This window comes from Triticum aestivum, chromosome 5B, assembly GCF_018294505.1.
Source record: "Triticum aestivum cultivar Chinese Spring chromosome 5B, IWGSC CS RefSeq v2.1, whole genome shotgun sequence".
Taxonomy (NCBI): Eukaryota; Viridiplantae; Streptophyta; class Magnoliopsida; order Poales; family Poaceae; genus Triticum; species Triticum aestivum.
Window position 1 is genome coordinate 573,790,228 of NC_057807.1, and position 22,438 is coordinate 573,812,665.

Below are 22,438 nucleotides of genomic sequence, written 5' to 3' on the forward strand. Positions count from 1 at the left end.
TGCGAGACCCGGCAACCCCCTCTCACCACCGACGACGGCCGAGAGGTCGTCGGCGAAGGGGGGACCGCCGGAAGGTTGGTCGCGCACCTGGCGGCGAGATGAGACCGCTTTTCTTTCTTCTTCTAGCCTTGCTCTAGCCATTGAAGCATCCAACTAAACCCGCACCCGCTGTAGAAAATCCAAGAGCCGAGCACCATGGAGGGTGCTTTCTACCCCCACAGCCTGCGTGGGGATTGAAACCAACCCATGCTTCGAGCTCGTGACTCCTCACATGTCACCGCTCCTGCCGTTGGAGCAACAACCGCCCCAGCCAGCCCTAGGCGGCTGCCGACGGGGTCCACGCGCCAGTCCGCCCACCCACCCCGCCCACGTCTTCCTCCCGTCCCGTCCCGTCCCGGGTCTCTCCCTCCGCGAGGCGAAACGGAAGCCCCCCTCCTCTCCCCTCCCCTGCCGAAAACCAGCCCCCCGGATTTAAAACTACGGAGGAAAAGGAGTTAGGGAGCGGATTAAAACCCACAAACCCAAAAGCCTATAGCAGCAGCACACCACCAAGCGCCCGCCCCCTCCCTCCCACCGCCCCGCCCCGACCCCAATTCGGCATTCCGGCGCCCGAATCCCCCCCAGATTCGCCGCCCCCACGCCGCGGATTCGCGCCGGACCCCACCTCCCCGCGCCCGGATCGGCGGGGCCGGCGGCAACCGCTGCTTCCACCGCCTGCTCTCGGCGGCGGAGGCCGGCGATCTCGGCCTCGCGCGGTTCCGGCCGCGCGATTCGGTGCTGATCCGGGGCATGCTCCCCTCCCCCCCTGGCTTCTGGTGAGCTGCTCCGCTGCTTCGCCTCCGGATTTCAAGGGATTATGCCTTTTTCCGCTTGATGTCAAGATGTTTCACCGGTTTCCCGAATTGCCGTCTAGGTTTACTCGAAAGAGCAGGTTTTAACCATTTCATGCGCTCGATACCCCATTGCTCCGAGTTCCCCGACCTTAATTATCGGGCTAGGTTTACGCTGGCTGGGAGTTAGAGCAGCTAGGTGGCTATCAGTTCAACATTTAGTGGGAGTGTGGTTCTGATGATTTTTCTGGTCTTGTTACGCAGGGCACTGGGATGATGCTTAACGGTTTGGAGCGAAGCCCGATGCCAGGAATAGAAGACGCCCTGATGAAGGACTCGCCCAAGGCTTCCTCCTTGGTGGAGGTGGAAAACCCTTCCCTTGGTGATGTTGACGATCTCAGCGGTGGGCCCACGCTTACGGGAAAGAAGAGGAAGGATGTTCCTGCGGGCGAGAATGGCGGTGCGGCAAAGAGGGTGTTGAGGTCGGACTCCATGAAGCTGCATGTGGATGCCGAGCCCGAGGATGAAGCCGCCGCCGCCGCCGCCGTGGATGTTAGCGAGGGTGACGCTTTGGAGAAGACTGACTGTGAGGCTACTGCGGGTGACAATCTGGAGAAGACTAACTGCAAGGCTACTGCGGGTGACAGTCTGGACCAGACTAACTGCGAGGCTACTGCGGGTGGCAGTCTGGACAAGACTAACTGTGAGGCTACTGCGGGTGACAGTCTGGACAAGACTAACTGCGAGGCTACTGCGGGTGGCAGTCTGGAGAAGGCTAACTGTGAGGCTGTTGCAGAGGAAGGCAGAAGCGGGGCGCAGACAGTCGACGCTTCTAAAGGTGATGAGCACATGGATGAGGATCCAGTGAAAGTGGATGATGCTATAGAAGTGCCAGCTAAGTGTTCTGAGAATAGTGTGGAAAGTGCCGGTATTGCTGAAGAGAATGGCTTAGATAACCAAAAAAGCAATTTTGAATCTGATGATAAGAAAGTGAAGGCAGACGAGAAGATTTACTCTGCAACTCAGGAGGAGGAGAATGTGTCTGGAACAAGTGGGGGTAGTACTGATGACTCCCACGAAAACAAGGGTGCCAATGGACCTTGCCAGGGGGAGGTCATAGACCCATCAGCTGCAGCAAAAGATGATGAACTGGTCATTGATGTAAGCAGAAACAACCCTACTAGCGCATCAGAACCTGTTCAGCAGGATGGTAATGTTGTGCATACTGAGGGAATGGTACTCCAGAGTGGTGATCAGGGAGTTGAGAAGCATTGTCACGATGAAGATGTACGTAAAGACACTGAAGCTTCTCTAAATGATAATGGAAGATGTGTGGCTGATAACAGCATCGCATTAGCTGATTGCAATAACCATAAAGAGGGCTTAGGTAGCCCTGTAGGCAGAACCAAGGGGATTTCGACTCCTGACATTGTATTTATAAGGAGAAAGTCGTTAACCAGAAACACATGTGAAACGAAGCAGGTGAAACATGAAGAGGAGGAGGTTCAGTTTGAGAGGAGAGTTACAAGGTCATCTACAGTTAAACAAAGAGAGGCTTCTGGAAGCTCATGCAAAAGTAGTGCGAACGCGGCTAGCATGGAAAGCAAGGGGAGAAAGGAAGATGTTGTTCATCATTATACAAGGAAAGTGAGCAATACTGCATCCTTAAAAGCTGACCATACTGAACCTTCTAAACGTGGAACCAACACAAAGAAGAACACACCAAATGGAAAGATTACTGCTCAAAGAAAATCAGGTGTTACTGGTAATGATTATCCTGAAAATACCACAGAGAACAAGGCATCAGCAACAGAGATAAAGATCAATTCGAAGCCACAGCCGTCCATGAGAAGTGGTAGCATTGCCAAGGCCACAACAAAAGATGCAGTTTCTCTGGTGGATCAGAATGTCTGTAGTTCAGCTATCACTGAAAAGAATGATACAGAGCTAACAGATTCGGAAGGAGTTAGATCTGAAAACAAGACTGCCGTGCCGAAGTCACCATTATCAGTTGGTGCTAAGATTGTTGCCAGCAAGAAGAGGATGTTGGAATCAGGTCTTGATAAAATTGCTGGAGGATCACCAGTTGAGACGCCATCCATGAAAAAGACAAGAAGTACTTCTCACACCGAGTTAGATCAATCAAAGAAGTCTTCTGGGAAGATGCTTACAGAGAAGAACTCCGGTCCAGACAAAAAAGATATTTTGACAAAACGGCAGCATCACAGTCGAGCAGCTGAGTTGAGCAGATCTGTTGACCCCTCTAATAAAGATGCCTGCAAGCTTTCACATAATGGATCTGATGTTGATGGAACTGATATCATTATTACCCACAAGAGAAATTGTAGAGGGCGCAGAGAACATGGTGTTCCTGCCGTCATGGTAAAACAAGAGTATTCTAGTGAATCTGAGGAAGTTATTGTCGTGAGAAAAGACAGGCGAAAAAGGAAACATCCAGTGCATAAACAAAGGTCCGAATCTAGACCAAACCGTTCTTCTGGTTCTCCCAAAGCAAGTTGTTCCAAAGGCAATAGCAAGGCAAAATCTGGAAACCCAGGTGAACCAACAGGTCGTTTCGAACTAAAGCGTCAAATAAGTGAACAGATAAAGACCATACTTCTGGATGCTGGTTGGAAGATTGATCTGAGACCAAGGAATGGCAGAAATTATTGGGATTCTGTCTATATACCTCCAAGTGGTAAAGGATCTTACTGGTCAATCACAAAAGCATACGCAATGTATGAAAGTATGCAATCTGAGCAAAAGAACGAAGCTACAAGCGAGAATTTATCAAAGAAATCTCCGGGCAGCCCTGGCAAAACGCATGCTTCTATGAGTAGTTCTTTACCACAGGAGATCCTCAGCAAATTAAAAAGAGTAGTTGTTAACAAGCGAAAGACCAAAATTGAGCTTCAGAAGTTAAAAAAGAGGAAGCATGGTTTGCTAAAGAACTCTAAAAATTCAAAGGGCAGGCCAAAGGAAAAGAAGAAGAAGATTTCAAAGGAAAGAAAAAAGCGAGGCGGTTGTGCTCTACTCGCTCGTGGATCAAATCAGGAGGCTGGAAGCAGCAATGGTTTTGCTCCATATGAATGGAAACGCACAATTTTCTCCTGGTTGATTGATCTGGATGTTCTATCCGTCAACACTAGACTGAAATGCATGGATGAAAGCCGCTCAAAAGTTCTGCTAGAGGGTTTAATCACCAGGGATGGAATTAACTGTAGCTGCTGTAGCAAGGATGTCACAGTACTCGAATTTGTGACTCATGCTGGTGGTCAACTGAGCAAACCATACAGGAATATACTTGTGGATGGGCTGGACAATGACCTTTTGCATTGTCTCATTAGTGCATGGGACAAGCAGTCTGATTCTGAAAGACAGGCTTTTTTCCCTGTTAGCACTGAGGGTGATGATCCCAATGACGACACGTGTGGTATTTGTGGTGATGGAGGCAATTTGATCTGCTGTGACGGATGCCCCTCAACATTCCACATGAGTTGCCTAGAACTTGAGGTATGTATTTATATACAGAGAGTAAATGGTGTTTATGCTAAAAAAGGCACTTTTCATATAGTTACTGTGTTAGGTTGTTGGCTTAATGCCGTTTTTACTCTGAGCAATAACCGTCTGACATTTCTTTCAGTTGTATGGCAGATTTGTCAGCATTTTGGTTTATGTGTCATTTTGGTTTATGACCTCGATTTCCCCCCTAGTATATGGTCTATGGCTAAGTGTATCTGGCGCAGCATTCTCTAATGAGCATGAATATCCAATTTACAGGAACTTCCATCTGATGATTGGCGCTGTGCAAACTGTTCCTGTAAATTTTGTCAGGAGCATTTGAATCATGATGCTCCAGACAATGCTGAAGTTGATTCATTACATTCTTGTTCCCAATGCGAGGAGAAATGTATGTGATCGATAACTTATTTTGTCAGATTCCGGTTGTTGTTACTATAATGTTGTGTTAGTCAATCATGTTTTTGACTGTTCCACAATGGTGATGCCTGCAGATCACCCAGCTTGCTCTCCTGAGACTGAGGACCTATCCAGTGTCTCCAATCAGGCAGGAAATCATTTTTGCCAACAAAGTTGCAGACTGGTAATACTTTGTCAACTTTAGTTCTTCCCTTTCCATGACTTTCTTTCTGGACATATTACGATGTAGTTTTCCATGACTACAATTCTAGCATTGACATTATATATTTTGAGCTAAGTTGAGTGTCACTAGCTTGTAACAACTTGATGCTTGAAAATGTCACTCGCTAAATATCTGCACTTAACCTACTCAGCAGAGTTCTATTGCTTTTATTTTTTGAATTATGGCATTTAGTTTTTTGTCCAAGTAGCTATACTTGATAAGCGACCAATATAGTATGCAAAGCTACCAAAATCATTTACTTCGGAATTTGGATTTCCTTTTCTGAGTTGGTCTTCTGAGACTGAATATTTCCAGTATGGTGACAATTTACTATCTGAAAAATATTCAGAACTTTGCATGCCATCATCCTTGAAATACTCCCTCCGTTCCTAAATATTTGTCTTTCTGGAGATTTCAAATGGACTACCACATATGGATGTATATAAACATATTTTAGAGTGTAGATTCACTCATTTTGCTCCGTATGTAGTCACTTGTTGAAATCTCTAGAAAGACAAATATTTAGGAACGGAGGAAGTAGTTATTACTTGAGTGATGTTTGAGGATTTGTGTAGTACAGTTGAAATTTGGATATGGATATATGTAGAAGTATTTTGAAATGCTGCATAGAAATATTATTATCGTTTTTCCGTCAATATTGCGATATTATTGTACAAACTAATCCACCTTGGATACTGTGGAAAACAAACAAAAATAGTATTGATATTCTATATGAAGACGTATGTGATCAGTTTAATGGTTACTATTTCTGTTTCACTTTGACTGAAACAGTTTGGAAGGTTTCCTAATGCTTAATATTTCTGTTTCCTGCATCCCTTTGAAGACCAAACCTGTTCACATGTTATTCTTTATTCTCACTTTCTTTTCCATCAGTCGGCATTTTCCCTCCCTGAATCTTCATTGCACCACGGAATCTAAATAACTTTTTATGCAATGCAGCTGTTTGAGGAATTGCAGAATCTTCTTGCGGTCAAGAAGGATCTTGAACCTGAATTTGCATGCACAATTATTCAGTGCAGCCATGAAGATGCACCAGAAACAGTTCTTGATTTGGATGGAAGGGTCGAGTGTAATTCCAAGATTGCAGTTGCTCTTTCACTGATGGATGAGTGCTTTCTTCCTATTGTTGACCAAAGAACTGGCATCAACTTGATACGTAATGTTGTGTACAACTGTGGGTAGGCATCTCTCTTAACACAAGCTCATGGTACTCTAAGCAAGCTCAAGGATATTTTGTAGAACTCCTCTGTTGTTGATATGCTTTCGATTTGTAAATCTTTGCACACACTCTCTTTCTCTCCTTCCTCTGCACGTGTGTTTTGGTGGGTGGGGTTGAGTTTACCTTCAATGTTGCTATAGTTACCTCTTGCTACTCATTTAAGCTGGGTCGTTTTTAATATCCTTCTACCCCTCTCCTGCTTGGCTGTATAGCTATTGACAGATGCAGGTCTGTTGGGGTGAGCTCACCTCGCAATATTTTTGTTTCCTCGCCATAATTGTTTTTCCTCGAAAACGCAAAAGCCTTGTGTCTCCATGTACATGCCTGAAATGGCCCACGCCCCAGAAATACAACGGTACACTCCATGTAGAAGCATCGGGAGACCGTGGCCCCTGCCCTTGCCCACAATCGGGCCTTGCCCTTGATTATGTCAAGCAAGCTGGCAATGCCCCTCGCCATAAAATGATTGTGGAGTTTTAACATTTTGCTTATTCTTGTGATGATAAGATTTGCTGTCCGTCGGTTTAGTTCTTTGATCTTTTTGAGCTTGCATCATGTGTTTCGCTACAATGGCATATAGAGGTATGTGAATAATGCCAAATATGTGCAATATGTGTGTTAAAACGGCAAAAAAAAGACCCAAGTATTAATGCATCACCTATGCATGCACCAAATAGCAAACTAACAAAATTGACCAACGACGCCATTCGACAATTAATTGCTTATTCCTAGTTTGATAAAGTGGCTGTTTGATGGGACCTATTCCTAGTGCTTACGTGTGCATATGTGGCTTGGGTAGTTTGAATCTATATGCGGGTATGATCCCTCTGGCTTACTGTATGTTCAGTTACTGGCATACAGAATTGGTTTGGGTGTTTGTTTATGCTGCTGGGCACATTGGTCAAGTTACTTATCTAACAGTTGCGTCATGACAACAAGTTGAACTGGTAACATTTATCAGTGAGAGATGTTTGATTGGTCTCTCATTTCTTGTCTGTGTGCAGGTCAAATTTTCTCCGGCTGGATTTCCGTGGATTTTATATCTTTATTTTGGAGCGTGGAGATGAAATAGTATCTGCAGCATCAGTCAGGTGGGTTACTTCCTTCTTTTGTGTGTATGCCATGTTTTGTGACTGTTCTGCCATGTGTATGAACTGAATACACTATTCATTGGTATCAGAGATTCATGTCCTCGCTTAATATACCGAGTTTGTCTTGTTTCAACCACTAGTTTGCTGACCTATATGGCAATTAGTCATGTATGCTCCAACTATGGATTGGAAGCTGCATTCCCACTCCAATCATTTGACAAAAACAAGTTATGTTCAATCGTCTAGTACTACTGCTAGCCTGCTAGGTGACGCTTACTAGATCATTACTGTGAGCACTGAGCAGTTTTTACGGAAGTACTCATTTATCCTGATGGTGTTGGCGGTATTCTGTATTAAAGAAAGTAGCTTTATGGCACTGGAGCGTTACACTTTAGTAAGATACGTTAGTTATAAACTTATTATTGCTTGCATACTTCATAAAGCTCTTTGCATGCAATTTTGTAGCTTGCTTGTCTAGATATATCCTACACTATATACTTTGTTTATGCAACTTTTTAGCCTCGCTATCTGAACTCTAGCATTAAGCAGTAATAGACATCAGACTTAACTTTGTAACACTTGCTATTCTCTGGTTGCTCTTGAGTTTCTTTTTTCTTCCGCTGAATTGCTGGATTCTAATACAAGTTTACTGTTATTATGTCTTATGCTGAACCAGGATACATGGGACCAAGTTGGCAGAGATGCCATTCATTGGTACACGACATATGTATCGGCGCCAAGGGATGTGCCGTCGACTTTTAGATGGAATTGAAATGGTATCTTTACCTGAGCCTCAGATCCATTTTGGCATTCTTCATGGTGCTTATATAGGACAAAAGTTTGGGGATGTTCTATTTAGTCCTCCTGTAGTTATGTATGTTTCATTATAGTTTGTAATTTGAAGAACTGAACTTCTCAAACCCTAACTTTATGAACTTATGCAAGATTTTGTTATCAACCTGAAATCTGTTCAAAAGTAGTAGCAGAGAGATTACAAAGGTAGCAAACTAATATTGCCCTCTTGTAAAATGGTATTGAGTTACAATTGGCATGCTACAACTGCTTGACAATGTTTTCTTCATTTGGTACTGAAACCTGTAATGGATATAGCGCATATGCACTCAATGGTAGGGTAATTCCATCATGGTACAGCTATATTAGTGTATAACTGGCAACACTTTGCACCTTTCCCTACAATAGGTTATAGATGAATTGGCTTGATGTTTTTTGTTTTATTATCATAGTAGGGTAATTCCATGTGTGTTCTTAATGCCTTCTCTTATTTACATTTCAGATCCTCAGTTCTCTCAAAGTTGAGAAGTTGATCATTCCTGCTATTAATGAACTTGTGGACACCTGGACATCCAAATTCGGATTTAGCCCACTTGAAGTTTCAGACAAGCAAGAAGTCAAGTCTATCAACATGTTAGTCTTTCCTGGTACAGGTCTTCTTCAAAAGGCATTGCTAAATAAGCAGGCTTCACCTCAGGAACACCCAGATTCTGAAGGAGGTCAGCACCATGAATAACATGTCTCTATATGTATATTTCATTTTGTCTCCCTGTTTCTTTATCCAATGGCGACTGGCCATTTGTACAATTGATACTTGATTTCTCTGGAGACAAGTTCAGAAAAGTATCCAATGTGGATTCTGTTTGCTCCGTTGCAGATGCAGATGCGGATGCGGATGCGGAGACCCAAGGTTTGGAGGTCATGGATCAGTTGAACAGCAGCAAAGAAGATGCTGAAACTTGCAAAGGTAAATGCTTCGTAATAACCATTTTCGTGTTCTTTTTGGATCTTAATTTGAAACAGAATTTCAGAGGACAGACTTTGAACTCGAAGTTTAGTTTTGCTTTGGAAAGATGGCCAACTCCAGTGCATAATGTTTCTTAAACAGCTAATACTTGTTCGACCCATAGTTAATTGCAGGAAAACCCTCCATTTACTATAACATATTAATCTGAAATAACATCCTTGGATAAGCATAGTTTTGTTTAGCATGTCAGTGAAGGTGGTGTGAATACTAGTTTTTTTTCTTTATAAATATAATATAGTAACCCCAGTACATACTGTTTCCTTTTTTGAAGGATTAGGACATACTGTTAACTCAAACAATTAGCACCTTAATATACCCATCATACTGATAAGATGTCCGGGCCATGGCTGTACTTTTAAGTGTTTAGCAATAGATGCATGCATGAGTTGTACCGCAGTATTCTCTATACTTACGCGGGTCTCAAGATTTTTAAATCTTAATTGCAGATTGACGAGCCTCGTCTCCAGTTCATTTTGGCCCGACAAGACAACGCAGCCTGCTTCGTAAGAGAGACAGACATGGATGATGAAACCATTTAGTTATCTTGTTTTAACTCAGCCTGCCGTGCATCTGCTTCTTCCAGAAAGCAAACCTGAAAGGATGCGTTTTTGAAGACTAGTGCTGTTTTGGCCAGGATTGGATTCGGACAGGACAGCCTGTGCAGTGTGCAGTATTAAAAGTTGTTGACCCCGACCATACCTAACTGTATGTGGAATCCTCAGCAGGTAGAACGGGGATGATAGTTTTATTCTGTGTATTTTGGGGGGGGGGGGGGGGGGGGGGTTTAACTTAAAAGTCGAAGGCCAATGGCGCCGTGAATCATATCATAGTGGATGTTAGTTGTTGTTTCTGTCAATAGCTTTGCACTTTTGCAACCAGAAGAAGGAACCTCATTGCCTGTAAGATGCTCGTTGTATGGGCGAAAAAGCTTTGCCATGCATGCTGCTGCGAGTAATTTCAAACCTGAAATTTTAGGATGTTTTAACTGTGGAGGAACTCATAGGGGATGGGGCCTGCTGGCGAGCATCAATCAGGGTTACATCTGTGCTTCTGCATTGGCAAAACTGAATAAAATGCAAATATTTATTTACTCATGACGTCGCATCAAAAGGACACGTCCACAAGTATAACGAAATTTACGCCCGAAATACAATGCCGCTAGGCAAGGAGATCTAGAGGTAAGCTTCTGCGGCGTTAAGGTCGTCCAGGATCTTGTTCTTGACATCTCCCGGTAGCGAGGCGAAGGGCCCTGCCTTGGAGTAGAACTCCGCCAGCGATTTGATGGCCTTCTCCAGCGCCACATACGACTCCTGCATTGCATCCAATCCAATATTAGGGCCGCAGGTGAGTGAAGTCATAGATGGTTTAATCACCCCAAATAAATCTTTTTCTTCAAACGTCTGGCTAGTTTGGAAGATTATTAAGAGCATGCAGTTCATTCATGTAAAACTGAATTTCCTGACAAACTTTGGTACTAGTTGAGCAACAGCATTCAGAGCATTGGCTTGACAGAAAGGGAATGGAGCTGCTGCTGGGTTGCTAGCTGTACCTCTTTGGCGACGGCGGGCTGGCCTCTCCAGCCGCCGATGAACTCCCGGATGGACGTCTTGGCGGAGTCGGCGCCCCTGCGGAAGCTGGCCGAGTCGCCGGCGGCGTCCCCCTCCCCCAGCGACTCCCGGAGCGTCCGCACCACCTCCCGCGCCGCCTTCAGGTACGCCTTGGGCAGCACCTTCCCGGCCTTGGTCTCCTCGTTCGGGTCGAACAGCGACTTGAACGCGCCCACCACCCCCTCGCCACCATCCCCGCCGTCGCCGTCCTTCTCCGCCGCTCTAGCGCGGCCCGCCACCGCCACCGCGACCGTCGCCAGCGCCCTCCGGGTCAGCAGCAGCCGCGCTCCGCCTGCACTGTTGCGCGCGGCACGCGAGGAGTTAGTCGGCGCGGCAAGAACGAGCGGATGAGTAGAGGTGGCGACGATGGGTTACGGATAGGCCGCCGCTTGCTCTCCGCGCCTCGCTGCTTCTGCGGCGGCGGCGGCGGCGGTGGCGGCGATGACGACGAGCGGCAGCGGTAGCACCTGCTCGGCCTCGGCAGCGACGTGGTGGAAGGAGGCCCAGGCATTGGTGATTGGTCTGCGCAGAGGGGTCGGAATTTGGTTGGAGCTGTACGCAGAACCAGAGCTTTCCTTCCTTATCTGCAAGACTGCTCTGCTTTTTTGTTTTTGTTTTTGAGGGAGGCAAAGACTGCTCTGCTCTACTGACGCGTTGGAGGACGAGAGAGAGAGAGAGTGAGTCGGACATGGGCTCACCGCGCTCACGGCAGAATGTGTGATAGCCCCCTGGCCCGATAACAACGCATGGGCTCTCACCCGACCTCTCTCTTTTTTGAGAATAATAATTAAAAAAAACCCGACCTCTCCCTCTTAAAAAAAGGACCCCTCTCTAAAAAAACAATCTGCACTCGTCTTGACGGGAGAAGAGCGAAATCAATAATTGAGGAGTATTCGTTGCAAAGATCACTCCCATTTTTCCAGGTTGCAAGTTGTCGCAACCTGGGAGTTTTTTTTTCTTTTCGTAAATCCGTTTATTCAAAACGTTTTATCTCTTAAACCGTGCGTCCAAATCTCGAACCGTTCTCACCGTTTGATTCCTCGCGTTCTTCAAAACTAGATTCAATGTTGATATGTTTTGATGAATCTTTTTTTCACGAAAAAAATCGGACGAAAAAATCAAACCGGGAGCACGAGTTTCTTCCCTTTCCGGAAGAGGCACGCCTCGTGCCTCTCGCGAAATCACAACCGTGCCTCTCACGGAAGCAAAATCGTGCAAGAAAAAAAAAAAGAAAACATGTTTTTTCCGTTTTCGAGGAGGCACGTCCGTGCCTCTCGCGAAAACACAACCATGCCTCTCGCGGAAGCAAAACCATGCCTCTCGTGAAAGAAAAAAACGCGTTTTTTTTCGTTTTCGAGAGGCACACGCAAGCAAAACCGTGCCTCTCTCGGAAGGGGAAAAAAAATCAGAAAACATGTTTTCTTTTCGTTTCCGAGAGGCACGACCATGACTTTCGCGAAAGCAAAACCGTGACTCTCGCAAAATAAAAAGAGCGTTTTTTCGTGAATATTTTTATCCAAAAGGTAAGGAAGACCGGTGAAAAACCGAAACATAGAAAAACCCGGAAAATCTGTTAAAAAGCAAAAAACGCGCGAGGAAAAATAAAAAAACAAAATCCGAAGGAAGCGTCCAGATCACAACACGTGGCGGGCAGATCTCGTTCCAAAGAACCCAACAAACAAGTATGGTGAGGGAAGCAAAAGCCTTCCGGTGTGTGGTATTTGGCTTCTGACATACTAGACCACCAACTCTTCATACTTCGCTTTGTTGCCCACCTATTTGTCTCGAGTGCACCTAGCCCCAGCCATGCCTTCACCATTCGCTACCCGCATCATGTACCGACATTTGTAGAACAGGTGGGCGGATGTTTCGTTTTCCCGCCTGCAAAGGGTGCATAGGCCGCAATTTTCCCATCCTCTCTTTGCCAATCTGTCAGCCGCCCTCCCGGCTTCATTCTCAAATTTGAAAGAGAAAAAAGTTGAATTCTCTAAGATAAAATAAATAATTCTTTCAAAAAAGATAAAATAAATAATTTCAGCACGAAAATGATCAAAAAAATATTCGACATTTCTGTTTATTTCTTCTTGACGTTTTATGTTTTCTTTTGCTTTTCTCTTCGTAATTTTCTCTTATTTGTTGCCCATACTGAAAATTAAGCTAGGCCGAACTAGGTAATACTACTACTCAATACGTCCTCCCATACGCCTTGGCTCGTGACAAGAGCGCCCGTTTCCTTGCCTCGCGTCGGTCGGTGTTATCGTTGGTATGTCTCATCTTCTGTGGCCTTAAGGCTATGGAGGGGCGGTGGATTCAGGCCTGTCCCTATGGAAGGACTTCATTTTTATGTGTTTTTAGTTTTGTTAGGATTTATGTCTTGCTCAAAAAGGCAAGACGGTGGAGGCTCCCTGAAGTGAAATAAGATTCTTCCTGCCTAGCCCCTATCCGGATCGTGTTTCTAGTGTGTGAGATGTGTCTCTAGGGAATCTCGCGGGATTAGATCGGCGTTTGTCTTCGATAGATCCACTTGAATTCGGTCTTTGTTTGCCTGCGTTGGTGTTGTCTGCATGTTGGATCTTTTCAATCAATTTATGCCTCACTTCATTGGCAGCGGTTTCTGTTCCGATGCGCTAGTCTTGTCGGACTTTGGCACGATGACTGCTCGACTATCTACTACAAGGTTTGTCCCACTACGGTGAAGGAGGGGCGATGATGGAGGCGCACATCGGCTCACTCAAATGCTTGTAGTCGTTACTAGGTGGTCTACGAACCTAGATGTAATTGTTGTTATCTATGATGTTCTTTGTACTGTATTGACAGTTAATGAATAGATCAAAGTTTTTCTAAAAAATGAAAATGCAGGATAATTGAGTGCCCGTACTAATAGTTAGGTAGTCATTGTTAGAAAAATAGAGGAGTTTCAAGTAAGAGGCCATATCAAGGGCGACTAGGGTTTCGCCGGCCCGCCGCCGGCCGCCTCCTTGGCGGCGGCGCGTGTGCCGGCATCTCTTTCCAAGGACGGCGCCGAGGTGCCGTGGCTGGTCTCTCGTATTTCGGCCTTGCTAGGGTGCAGCAACAACTCCGGTGCCGGTGCAGGCTTCATGTGTGTGCTGCTTGCATGTCGAGGAATTCATCCAATGCTTTGTTTGCGTAGCGTACAGCTTCCCTGATGGTGCTTAGGGAACTTGCCTGTTGATCGGATCTGAAGACAAATTTGGATTTGTTCAAGCTTTTCTATCCCGCCGCTGCCTAGTGCAGTGATCGGTTTTCTGTCCCGGCGTTGTTTGGCAGCGATCGGTTTTCTGTCCCAGCGTTGTTTGGCAGCGATCGGTTTTCTATCCCGGCGTTGTTTGACAGCGACCGGTTCTCTTTACTACAATTCTGGCCGTTTTCTCGGCGAGGTTTTTGCAGCTCTATTCAGATCGTGTGCACTCCTCTCGAGAGTGTCCGCTAGGCGCAATGAAAATACTATGTTGGAACTGTCGTGGTTTGGCCAGCACGCGGCAGTAAGATCACTTCTGGACGTCCAGAAGCAGTGGGGGCCGGATGTGTTTTTCCTGTCTGAGACACATCTGAACACAGTTAAGGCAGAAAAAGTGAGAAGGAAAGTAAACATGGAGCATATGGAGGTAGTTGACAGTGTGGGAGCGAGTGGAGGATTAATTCTTTTGTGACGAAATCCGGTTCATATCCAAGTGAAAGATAAATCAAAGAATTTTATTGATGTTGTGGTAGGAGCACCGGGTGACGAACCTTGGAGGTTCACAGGGTTCTATGGGGAACCAAGGTGGGAAGATAAACATCTGTCGTGGGGATACATTCGTAGTCTGTACCAACAAGATCGTCTTCCTGGAATGGTAGGAGGTGATTTTAATGAGATCTTGTACTCACACGAGAAGGAAGGCGGCCCTCCGAGACCAATGAATATGATGCAAAATTTTCGAGATGCACTGGTAGACTGTGAGTTGGAGGACATGGGGTTCACCGGTGATCAGTTCACTTGGAGGAGACGTAGACTGCATGAACGTTTGCATAGAAGTGTTTGCAACGGCCAATTCCATGGCTTATTCCCTAGCGCCAAGGTCACTAATACCTCACATACTAAGTCAGATCATAGACCTGTACTAATTGATACTGATGGTGACGTTGCCGGTGATCAAGTCCGTTGCTGGCTTAAAGAGGAGGATGTGACGCAGCTAGTTTCAGATGCATGGGATAGAGCCGACCCACACGCATCATTGGCGGACCGTACCGCGGCAGTGCATGCTCAAATGCATATATGGGACAGAGAGATCCTTAAGGCGTCTCACAAACGTCTTAAAGATTTGAAGGCGGAGCTGAAAAATTTGCGGTTGGGCCCTCTCACTGATGAGTCGGCGGACCGGCAAAGAATCTTGTTAATTGAGATCGAGGAAAACCTAGAAAAGGAGGAAATTTATTGGGTTCAACGAAGCCGTGCAAACTGGCTGAAATTTGGAGATCGCAATACCAAATTTTTCAATAATTTTGCCACTGCACGGAAAAAAAGAAATCACATCCGACGGCTTATGAATGATAACGGTACATGGCTAGAAGATAATGAGTCTATGAGAAGTTTAATCTTAGATTACTTCCAGCATCTTTTTTCTTCAGAAGTTGGTTTACCTGATGACAGAGTCTTGAATAAAGTGAAACATTGTGTAACAGATTACATGAATGAAACTCTTTTAGCACCTTACACAGCGGAGGAAGTGAAGCATGCTCTTTTTAGCATCGGTGACTTAAAGGCCCCGAGGCCGGATGGGCTACATGCCATTTTCTATAAAAAATTCTGGCCTATCCTAGGTGAGGACTTGATTAGGGAAGTGCTTCAGGCAGTAAACAGTGGTGTAATACAAGAGGGATGGAATCAGACCACTATTGTTCTTATACCCAAAGTTGACAATCCAGAGAAGGTAACCCAGTTTCGTCCAATAAGTCTTTGCAACGTTGTCTATAAGGTAATATCTAAAATGTTGGCGGCAAGACTGAAACTGTTATTGCCTGATAGAATTAGTGCGACGCAGAGTGCCTTTGTCCCCGGTCGGATTATCACTGATAATGTTATCGTTGCTTATGAGTGTTTACACACAATGAAAAAAAGAAAGACAGGAAAGTGGGCACATGTGCGGTAAAACTGGATATGCACAAGGCGTACGACAGAGTTGAATGGGTCTTTTTGAAAGCAATCTTGGGGAAGCTTGGTTTTGATCATAGATGGATTCGGCTGGTCATGGCGTGCGTCACTTCTGTTGAATACAAAGTATGGTTCAATTCTAATGAAACTTTACAGTTCTCCCCGACAAGAGGTCTTAGGCAGGGGGATCCCCTGTCTCCCTATCTATTTTTGCTTTGTGCCGAAGGCCTATCTGCGCTCATTACCCATGAGGAGGCGGCTGGTAATTTGAAGGGTGTTCAGGTCTGTCGTGACTCTCCCAGAATTTCTCATTTATTATTTGCTGATGATTCCCTTATATTGATGAAAGCAGACGAGTTAAATGCCCAGACTTTGAGAACGATATTGGATGAGTATTGTTCGGCTTCCGGACAATTGGTAAGCGAGGCCAAATGCTCTATCTTTTTTAGTCCCAATACTGATGTGGAGGTTAAAGCTGAGATATGTCAAATATTGAATATTATGACGGAATCATTGTCGGATAAATATTTGGGGCTCCCCTCTATGATTGGTGTTGACCGGGTTAATTGTTTCAAACACTTAATAGGGAGGATCCAGAAATTGGTAAATGGGTGGAAAGAGAGAACCCTCTCCTTTGGAGGTAAGGAGGCTTTATTGAAAGCGGTGGCCCAAGCCATCCCTACATACGCAATGAGTGTGTTTAAATTCCCTAAGAAAATTTGTAAGGGGATCACTGATGCAATGTCGCAGTATTGGTGGGGTGACGAGGATGACCAACGTAGGATGCATTGGTTTGCATGGTGGAAAATGTGTGTACCGAAGGAGCAAGGAGGTATGGGTTTTCGTGATGTTCACAGTTTCAATTTGACGATGCTGGCAAAACAGTGTTGGAGGTTGATTGAGAACAATGCGTCATTGTGTGCCAAAGTGTTGAGAGCTAGATACTACCCAAATGGGGATATTCTTAACTGTGAATTAAAAAAAGGGTCATCATATGTATGGCGGAGTATATGGGCAGGGATCCAAACCTTCAAGAAGGGATGCATTTGGAGAGTTGGAGATGGTGCAAAAATAGATATTTGGAGTGATTGTTGGATCCCAAGCAGTGCATCAAGGAAAGTGGTGACAGTAAGGGGTAATCAACTATTGTCAAGAGTGAATGATCTTATAGACCCAGTTACAGGGGAGTGGGATGAACAACTAATTCGTGACAACTTTTGGCATATTGATGCAGAGCGTATTCTGCAGATTCCGCTACACCACCAGGTAACGGAGGATTATGTTGCATGGCACCTTACAAAAAGCGGGATTTTCTCAGTACGGTCAGCCTACTACAAAGAATGGGAGGATACATACAATGATAGCACTAGTCTGAGTCGCCATGGTGGTTCCCGGCCACACCCGGTATGGAGGAAAATTTGGAGTCTAAGATTGCCGGGAAAAATTAAGATCTTCCTATAGAGATGTCTACATAATGCTATCCCCTGTTTTTGTGTTCTCGCAAACCGTCACATTGGTAGTATTTCTCAATGCCCAATTTGCAAATCAGGAGCAGAAGATATCAAGCATGCTTTATTTAACTGCATGAGAGCAAAGGCAGTATGGGCTGCCCTTGGGATTGAGAGGGTCATACATGATGCGTCGCTTGTTGATCGCTCAGGTTCCGGCGTGCTGGAATTTCTCTTGTGTGATCAATCGACGCAACACAATTATGACGACTCGATAGAGCTTCCAGAGTTGATAGCTACAGTGAGCTGGTTCGTATGGTGACAACGTAGACAGCAGGTCAGAGGGGAGGAAGTGCAGACGCCGTTGCGATCTGCGCTAGCCATCCATGCATTGGCTCTTAACTTCACACGAGCGGCAGCGAAACAAACTACTGCACCTAGACGGAACACATGGCCATTGTCTTGGCAGCGCAACAAATTCTAAACGTTGATGCGTCTTTTATTGAGGATCTGCATATGGGGTCATGTGGGGCAATAGTTAGAGACCACAGAGGTAATTTTATTGCTGCTTCTACTTCTCGCCTTGAGCATGTGGCAAATGTCGTCTCTGCGGAAGCGGCGGCACTACTTGAAGGTTTAAAGTTACTTCAGAGTATAGGGTGCAATAATGTCTTGGTGAGGATGAATAATTCTGTTGTGGTCGATGCTATACATCTGAATGAGAGACATTCTATGGTGGCGGCTCCAGTTTTAGATGATTGCAGAGAGTTATTACGAGAGTTCGGGAAGGTTACTATTGAGCATTGTAATAGAGAATCAAATGTAGTTGCTCATGAGCTAGCTGAGTGGGGGCGTGTAAACACCCCTTCTTTATGGGTGGATGCACCTCCGGTTACTATTACTAAATTTTTAGCAGACGATGTAAGCGTTATTTGAGGTTAATAAAGCTAGCCATGAAGGCCTTTTCGTAAAAAAAGGTAGTCATTGTTAGGTGATATACGAATCTGGATGTAATCATTGTTATTTCTGGTGTCCGTTGTACTGTCTTTGACAGTTGATGAATAGATCTATTTTTTCAAGGAAAAAGAAAGAAACTGCATGATAATTTAGTGCCCGTACTGAGAGTTTGGTAATAATCAAAAGAACTTCCGTGATTATTCTCTGCACAAAGCGCAGGTGGAAACTTGCCGGTGACGGTGCAACGTGCGGAAAGGCCCGAGTCGAGATCATTTTTCTGACCATCTTTTATGGGATGTCCCTTTCCTTTTGCACCGGCCAAGAGAAAATGATTAGCGCCCACCCTGGGCCACCACCGCCGCCGAGACAAGACGTCCAGTTCACGCTGGACCAGACGACAGTTCTATGCTCTGACTTGTGATCAGTCCGACAGTCCCCTGCCCTCTTGTTCTTATGTAGGTTTAGAGCTAACTCTAGTAGACCCCGCATCCCACCCCGACCTGCAAAATAACTGCTAAAGTGCGGGTTGGGGCGAAAAAACCTACCCAATCAGACCCCGCATCTCGTCTCGGCCCGTAAACATTTTTCCAGGGTGCAGCAAAACTTCTCCCCCAACCTCTAGTTTCACGGGTTGGGAGGTAGACCCGAGCGCAGCCCCCATCCGCAGCGAGATTTGGCGAGAGGGCCATTTCCGCACCCTTTTCCGCTCCCTCTACCCTCTGCCATCATTGCCCCCGTCGCCGCACGCTCCGGTGCATCCTCCGCGGCCGTCCCTCGCCGCCATGGACGACTTCCAGCTGCCCCCCGTCACCGTCGAGATCGTGCATGCCCCTTCCCCTCAGGCGGATCTCGTCGCCGGCCATGTTGGCACGCCGTCGCTCAAGCTAGCGCCGCGCCTGCCCGCAAGCGGCAGGGCAACATGGTCGTGCATGGCGGGAATTCGGCAGCCCCCGCCACCAAGGCTCGCGCTCCCGTCGCCAAAGCTGTTGCGCGATCTCAGCCGGCGGCGGAGAAGGTGACCAAGGCCGTGGCCGGCAAGAGGAAGAGGAATCCGGCTACAAACAAGGCGCCTCCTTCATCCTCGAACTCCATCCCGGCAAGAAGTGCCCCGCTGATGCCGTCCAACGGTGCTGCTCCCCCCGCAAGCGAGGTGTTTGACGAAATGGCCGGAAGGTATGCGTCTTCGGGCATCATGCTTTCCTTTCGTTTTCGCCATTTGTTGCTAGCTCGTGACTTGTTATCGTTCAATATAGTGGTGGCTCAAACAATGGAACTGCCGAGTTCGTGAACTTGTTGGACGCCAATGCCGTTGACATTGATCAAGCCCCGTTCGCATTCGAGTACTATGAACCGGAGGGCGGCGTGGATGGTCATGGTTGTGAGGACGAATTGGCCGAGATCGAAGCGGAAGCGTTTGAGCAATCACAATCAAAATCTGGGAAAAGCCAAAGATCGAAGAACTACACGATCTTGGAAGATCAAGCATTGATCCAAGCATGGAGTGTGGTGTCTCTTGATGCATGCACGTGTACTTCTCAAACCGCCAAGAGATATTGGCAAAGGATCGAAGATCAGTACTTCCGCATCATGGCAAAGTATCCCAATAGGACTCCTCGCACATTTTGGTCGCTTCAAGGCCGTTGGGAGAACATCAAGCCTATGTGCAACCGTTGGGCTGCTTGCTTGGAGCAAGTACGCAATGCACCTCCAAGTGGTATCGTGGAATCCGACTATGTGAGTTTGTTTTGCCTTTGTTCAAGTTGTGCATGATCATATTTGCATCATAGAATTGATTACATCACTTTGTTCTTCACATTGTGTAGGACAAGATTGCCCAACATAGATACAAAGACATGGAAGCTTCCGAAGGCAAATTCTTCAAATTAGAGCATTGTTGGGACTTGCTCCAAAAGTGCGAGGCTCGCTTATAAACATGGAAGAAGATGAGGATGATGATGGCCCAAGAAATTTGAACAAGCCTAATGGCGACAAGAAGACTAGGGAGAAGATGAAGAGAGAGCAAGAAGCATCGAGCTTGAGGGAGAAGATTGATGTCATGGTGCAATCAAACGAGTTGATGTTGTTGAAGTCATTGGAGATCAAGAAAGAGTTGGCCGAGAAGAAGGCAAAAGAGAAGCAAGAAAAGTGGCAATTACTCAAGGAAGAGGGGCTCCGCAAAGCTGCCATTAAGGAGAGAAGAGCACGCGCCGCTGAAAACAAATCCATGTCTTTGTTGCTCGCCGAAGAGAACAAGATCATGTCAACGAACCGCGATGACATGGACGACCTCACCAAAATATGGCATGATATGGCAAGGAGAGAAATCTTGAAGAGGAGGATGGTCGCGTCGGCCCATCCGTGTTACAGTTCGGGAGATGTTTTCTCTGCTCCATATGGTGGCAATGTCGATGATTTTGGTGCGTGAGTTGGAACAAGCGCCGGAGGTGGATTCGGTAGTGCCGATAAACTTCAAGGCGGAGTGAAGGTCGACCAAGATGATGTCGGACATGGCCGTAACTTTTGCAAGGCCCTCTTTTGTGTTTCTCGTACTGAACTTGGCTTTTATTTGCGCCTAAAACTGTGTTATGTTGTTTGAATTTGAACTTATTTGTGAAAACTTATGTCAAATGCGAGACTTGAGCGTTTTCTGTTTCCGTGTCGACGGGGCGGTGTCCGAACAGACCCCGCAAAAGCCGACCCGTAAAAAAGAATATTCCGTAAATATCCTTTTATACGGGTCCTTTTGGGGGGTCTGCATCTGCGCCAGTCCGAGCCAGCCCGGAAAAGCGGTTTCCCAAGAACTGCAAACGCGTTTTGCGGGCCAGCGGGATGCGGGGTCTGCTAGAGTTGCTCTTAGTGCTTGTTTGAAACACAACTGTTGGACGAGGTCTCCGCGACTTATGAGAAACAACATTTTTTTCACAAAAAATTAAACGCAATACTGTACACATGAAACTTAAGCATCGATGAACTAGACATGGATGAGGAGGAGGCAGAGGTGGCCACGGCGGCAACCAGCAAGGCCAAAAAAGAAGACCTTGCTAGAGTGGTTACGGTGGAATGGCGGTGACTACAACACAACAACAACGATAGCGGAGGCCTAGCCGGGGTTTTGTTAAAGCATCTCCAGCCGCACTCCCAACAGGTCCCCAAGGCGCCTTTTTTCTCGCCGATGAAAAGAAAATCGTCCAGTTGCGCTTCCAGGACGCCGAATTCCGCCGGTTCGGGCCATTTTTTGGCCCGGCGATCCCAGGCCGAACCTAGCGCACTATGGGGCACTTGGGGGCTCCGGCGGAAGGGAAAGTGGCACTTGGACCACTACTGTCAGACGAGAAACGCCTTTTTCCCGCCCAGATTCGACCCGCGTGCGGTAGAACGCCACTTCCCCTTTCGCCGCTGAAAGCACAAGTGCTCTCTGGGTGATTTTGGTAATTCATGCCAACATATCTCTTGTTGGACTAATACTTCTACCTAGTGCATTTCAGATGAGTTCAACATTGGAGTGGCACGGACATGGACAAGAGGATGTGGAACCCCTTCAAGATGCCAAGGACAAATATTGGCAAAAGCTCAAGACTCTACATTTTCTATTTTAGTGATCCAAGATCACATTGAGTCCATAGGAAAGCTAATACTATTAAAAGGGGATGAGGTGTTGCTTAATGGTTTGCTTGCTCAAAGTGCTTAGTGATATGCTCCAAAACCCTCAGCCACTTTCTCACATCCACATATGTCCTAAACCTAAATGTCAAACTCGGCCCCACCGATTTGATCTATCTGGCGCCACTGAGTTTCATCTTATCCAGCCACTGCCAAACCCTAGTCACTTCGGTCTCACCCATGGGATCTCGGTCTCACCGAGATGGGCTTGCAGACTCTCTGTGGTCTATTGCAACATTTTCGGTCTAACCGAGTTTGTTCAGTCGGTCCCATCGAGTTACTTGACCAATCCTCTGTTTACTTATTACCAAAATCGGTCTCACCGAGTTTGAGTAACCGGTCAAACCAAGTTGAGGTTTTATCCTAACCCCTGCACATCGGTCCCACCGAGATGATTATATCGGTCCCACCGAAAACTCTAACATTCATATTTTTACCTGGATCGGTCTGACCAGTTTGCTGATTCGATCCCACTGAGTTAGGGAATCTCTGT

At 46.2% G+C, this 22,438-nt stretch overlaps 2 protein-coding genes across 2 annotated transcripts; one reads left to right on the plus strand and one right to left on the minus strand.

The window, feature by feature from the left end:
• The first annotated feature begins 521 nt into the window (after positions 1-521).
• On the plus strand, positions 522-9,819 carry LOC123113303 (uncharacterized). Its single transcript, XM_044534498.1, has 10 exons — positions 522-815; positions 1,095-4,343; positions 4,611-4,740; positions 4,844-4,932; positions 5,932-6,170; positions 7,216-7,302; positions 7,979-8,078; positions 8,597-8,813; positions 8,972-9,061; positions 9,568-9,819. Exons 2-10 carry the CDS (start codon positions 1,104-1,106, stop codon positions 9,570-9,572), a joined length of 4,197 nt encoding a protein of 1,398 aa, XP_044390433.1. The 5' UTR covers positions 522-815; positions 1,095-1,103; the 3' UTR covers positions 9,573-9,819.
• Positions 9,820-10,176: 357 nt separating this feature from the next.
• LOC123113304 (photosystem II D1 precursor processing protein PSB27-H2, chloroplastic) lies at positions 10,177-11,404 on the minus strand. Its single transcript, XM_044534499.1, has 3 exons — positions 11,104-11,404; positions 10,671-11,020; positions 10,177-10,431 (listed from the first exon to the last, which is right to left on the minus strand). Exons 1-3 carry the CDS (start codon positions 11,237-11,239, stop codon positions 10,294-10,296), a joined length of 624 nt encoding a protein of 207 aa, XP_044390434.1. The 5' UTR covers positions 11,240-11,404; the 3' UTR covers positions 10,177-10,293.
• Between the last annotated feature and the right edge of the window lie 11,034 nt (positions 11,405-22,438).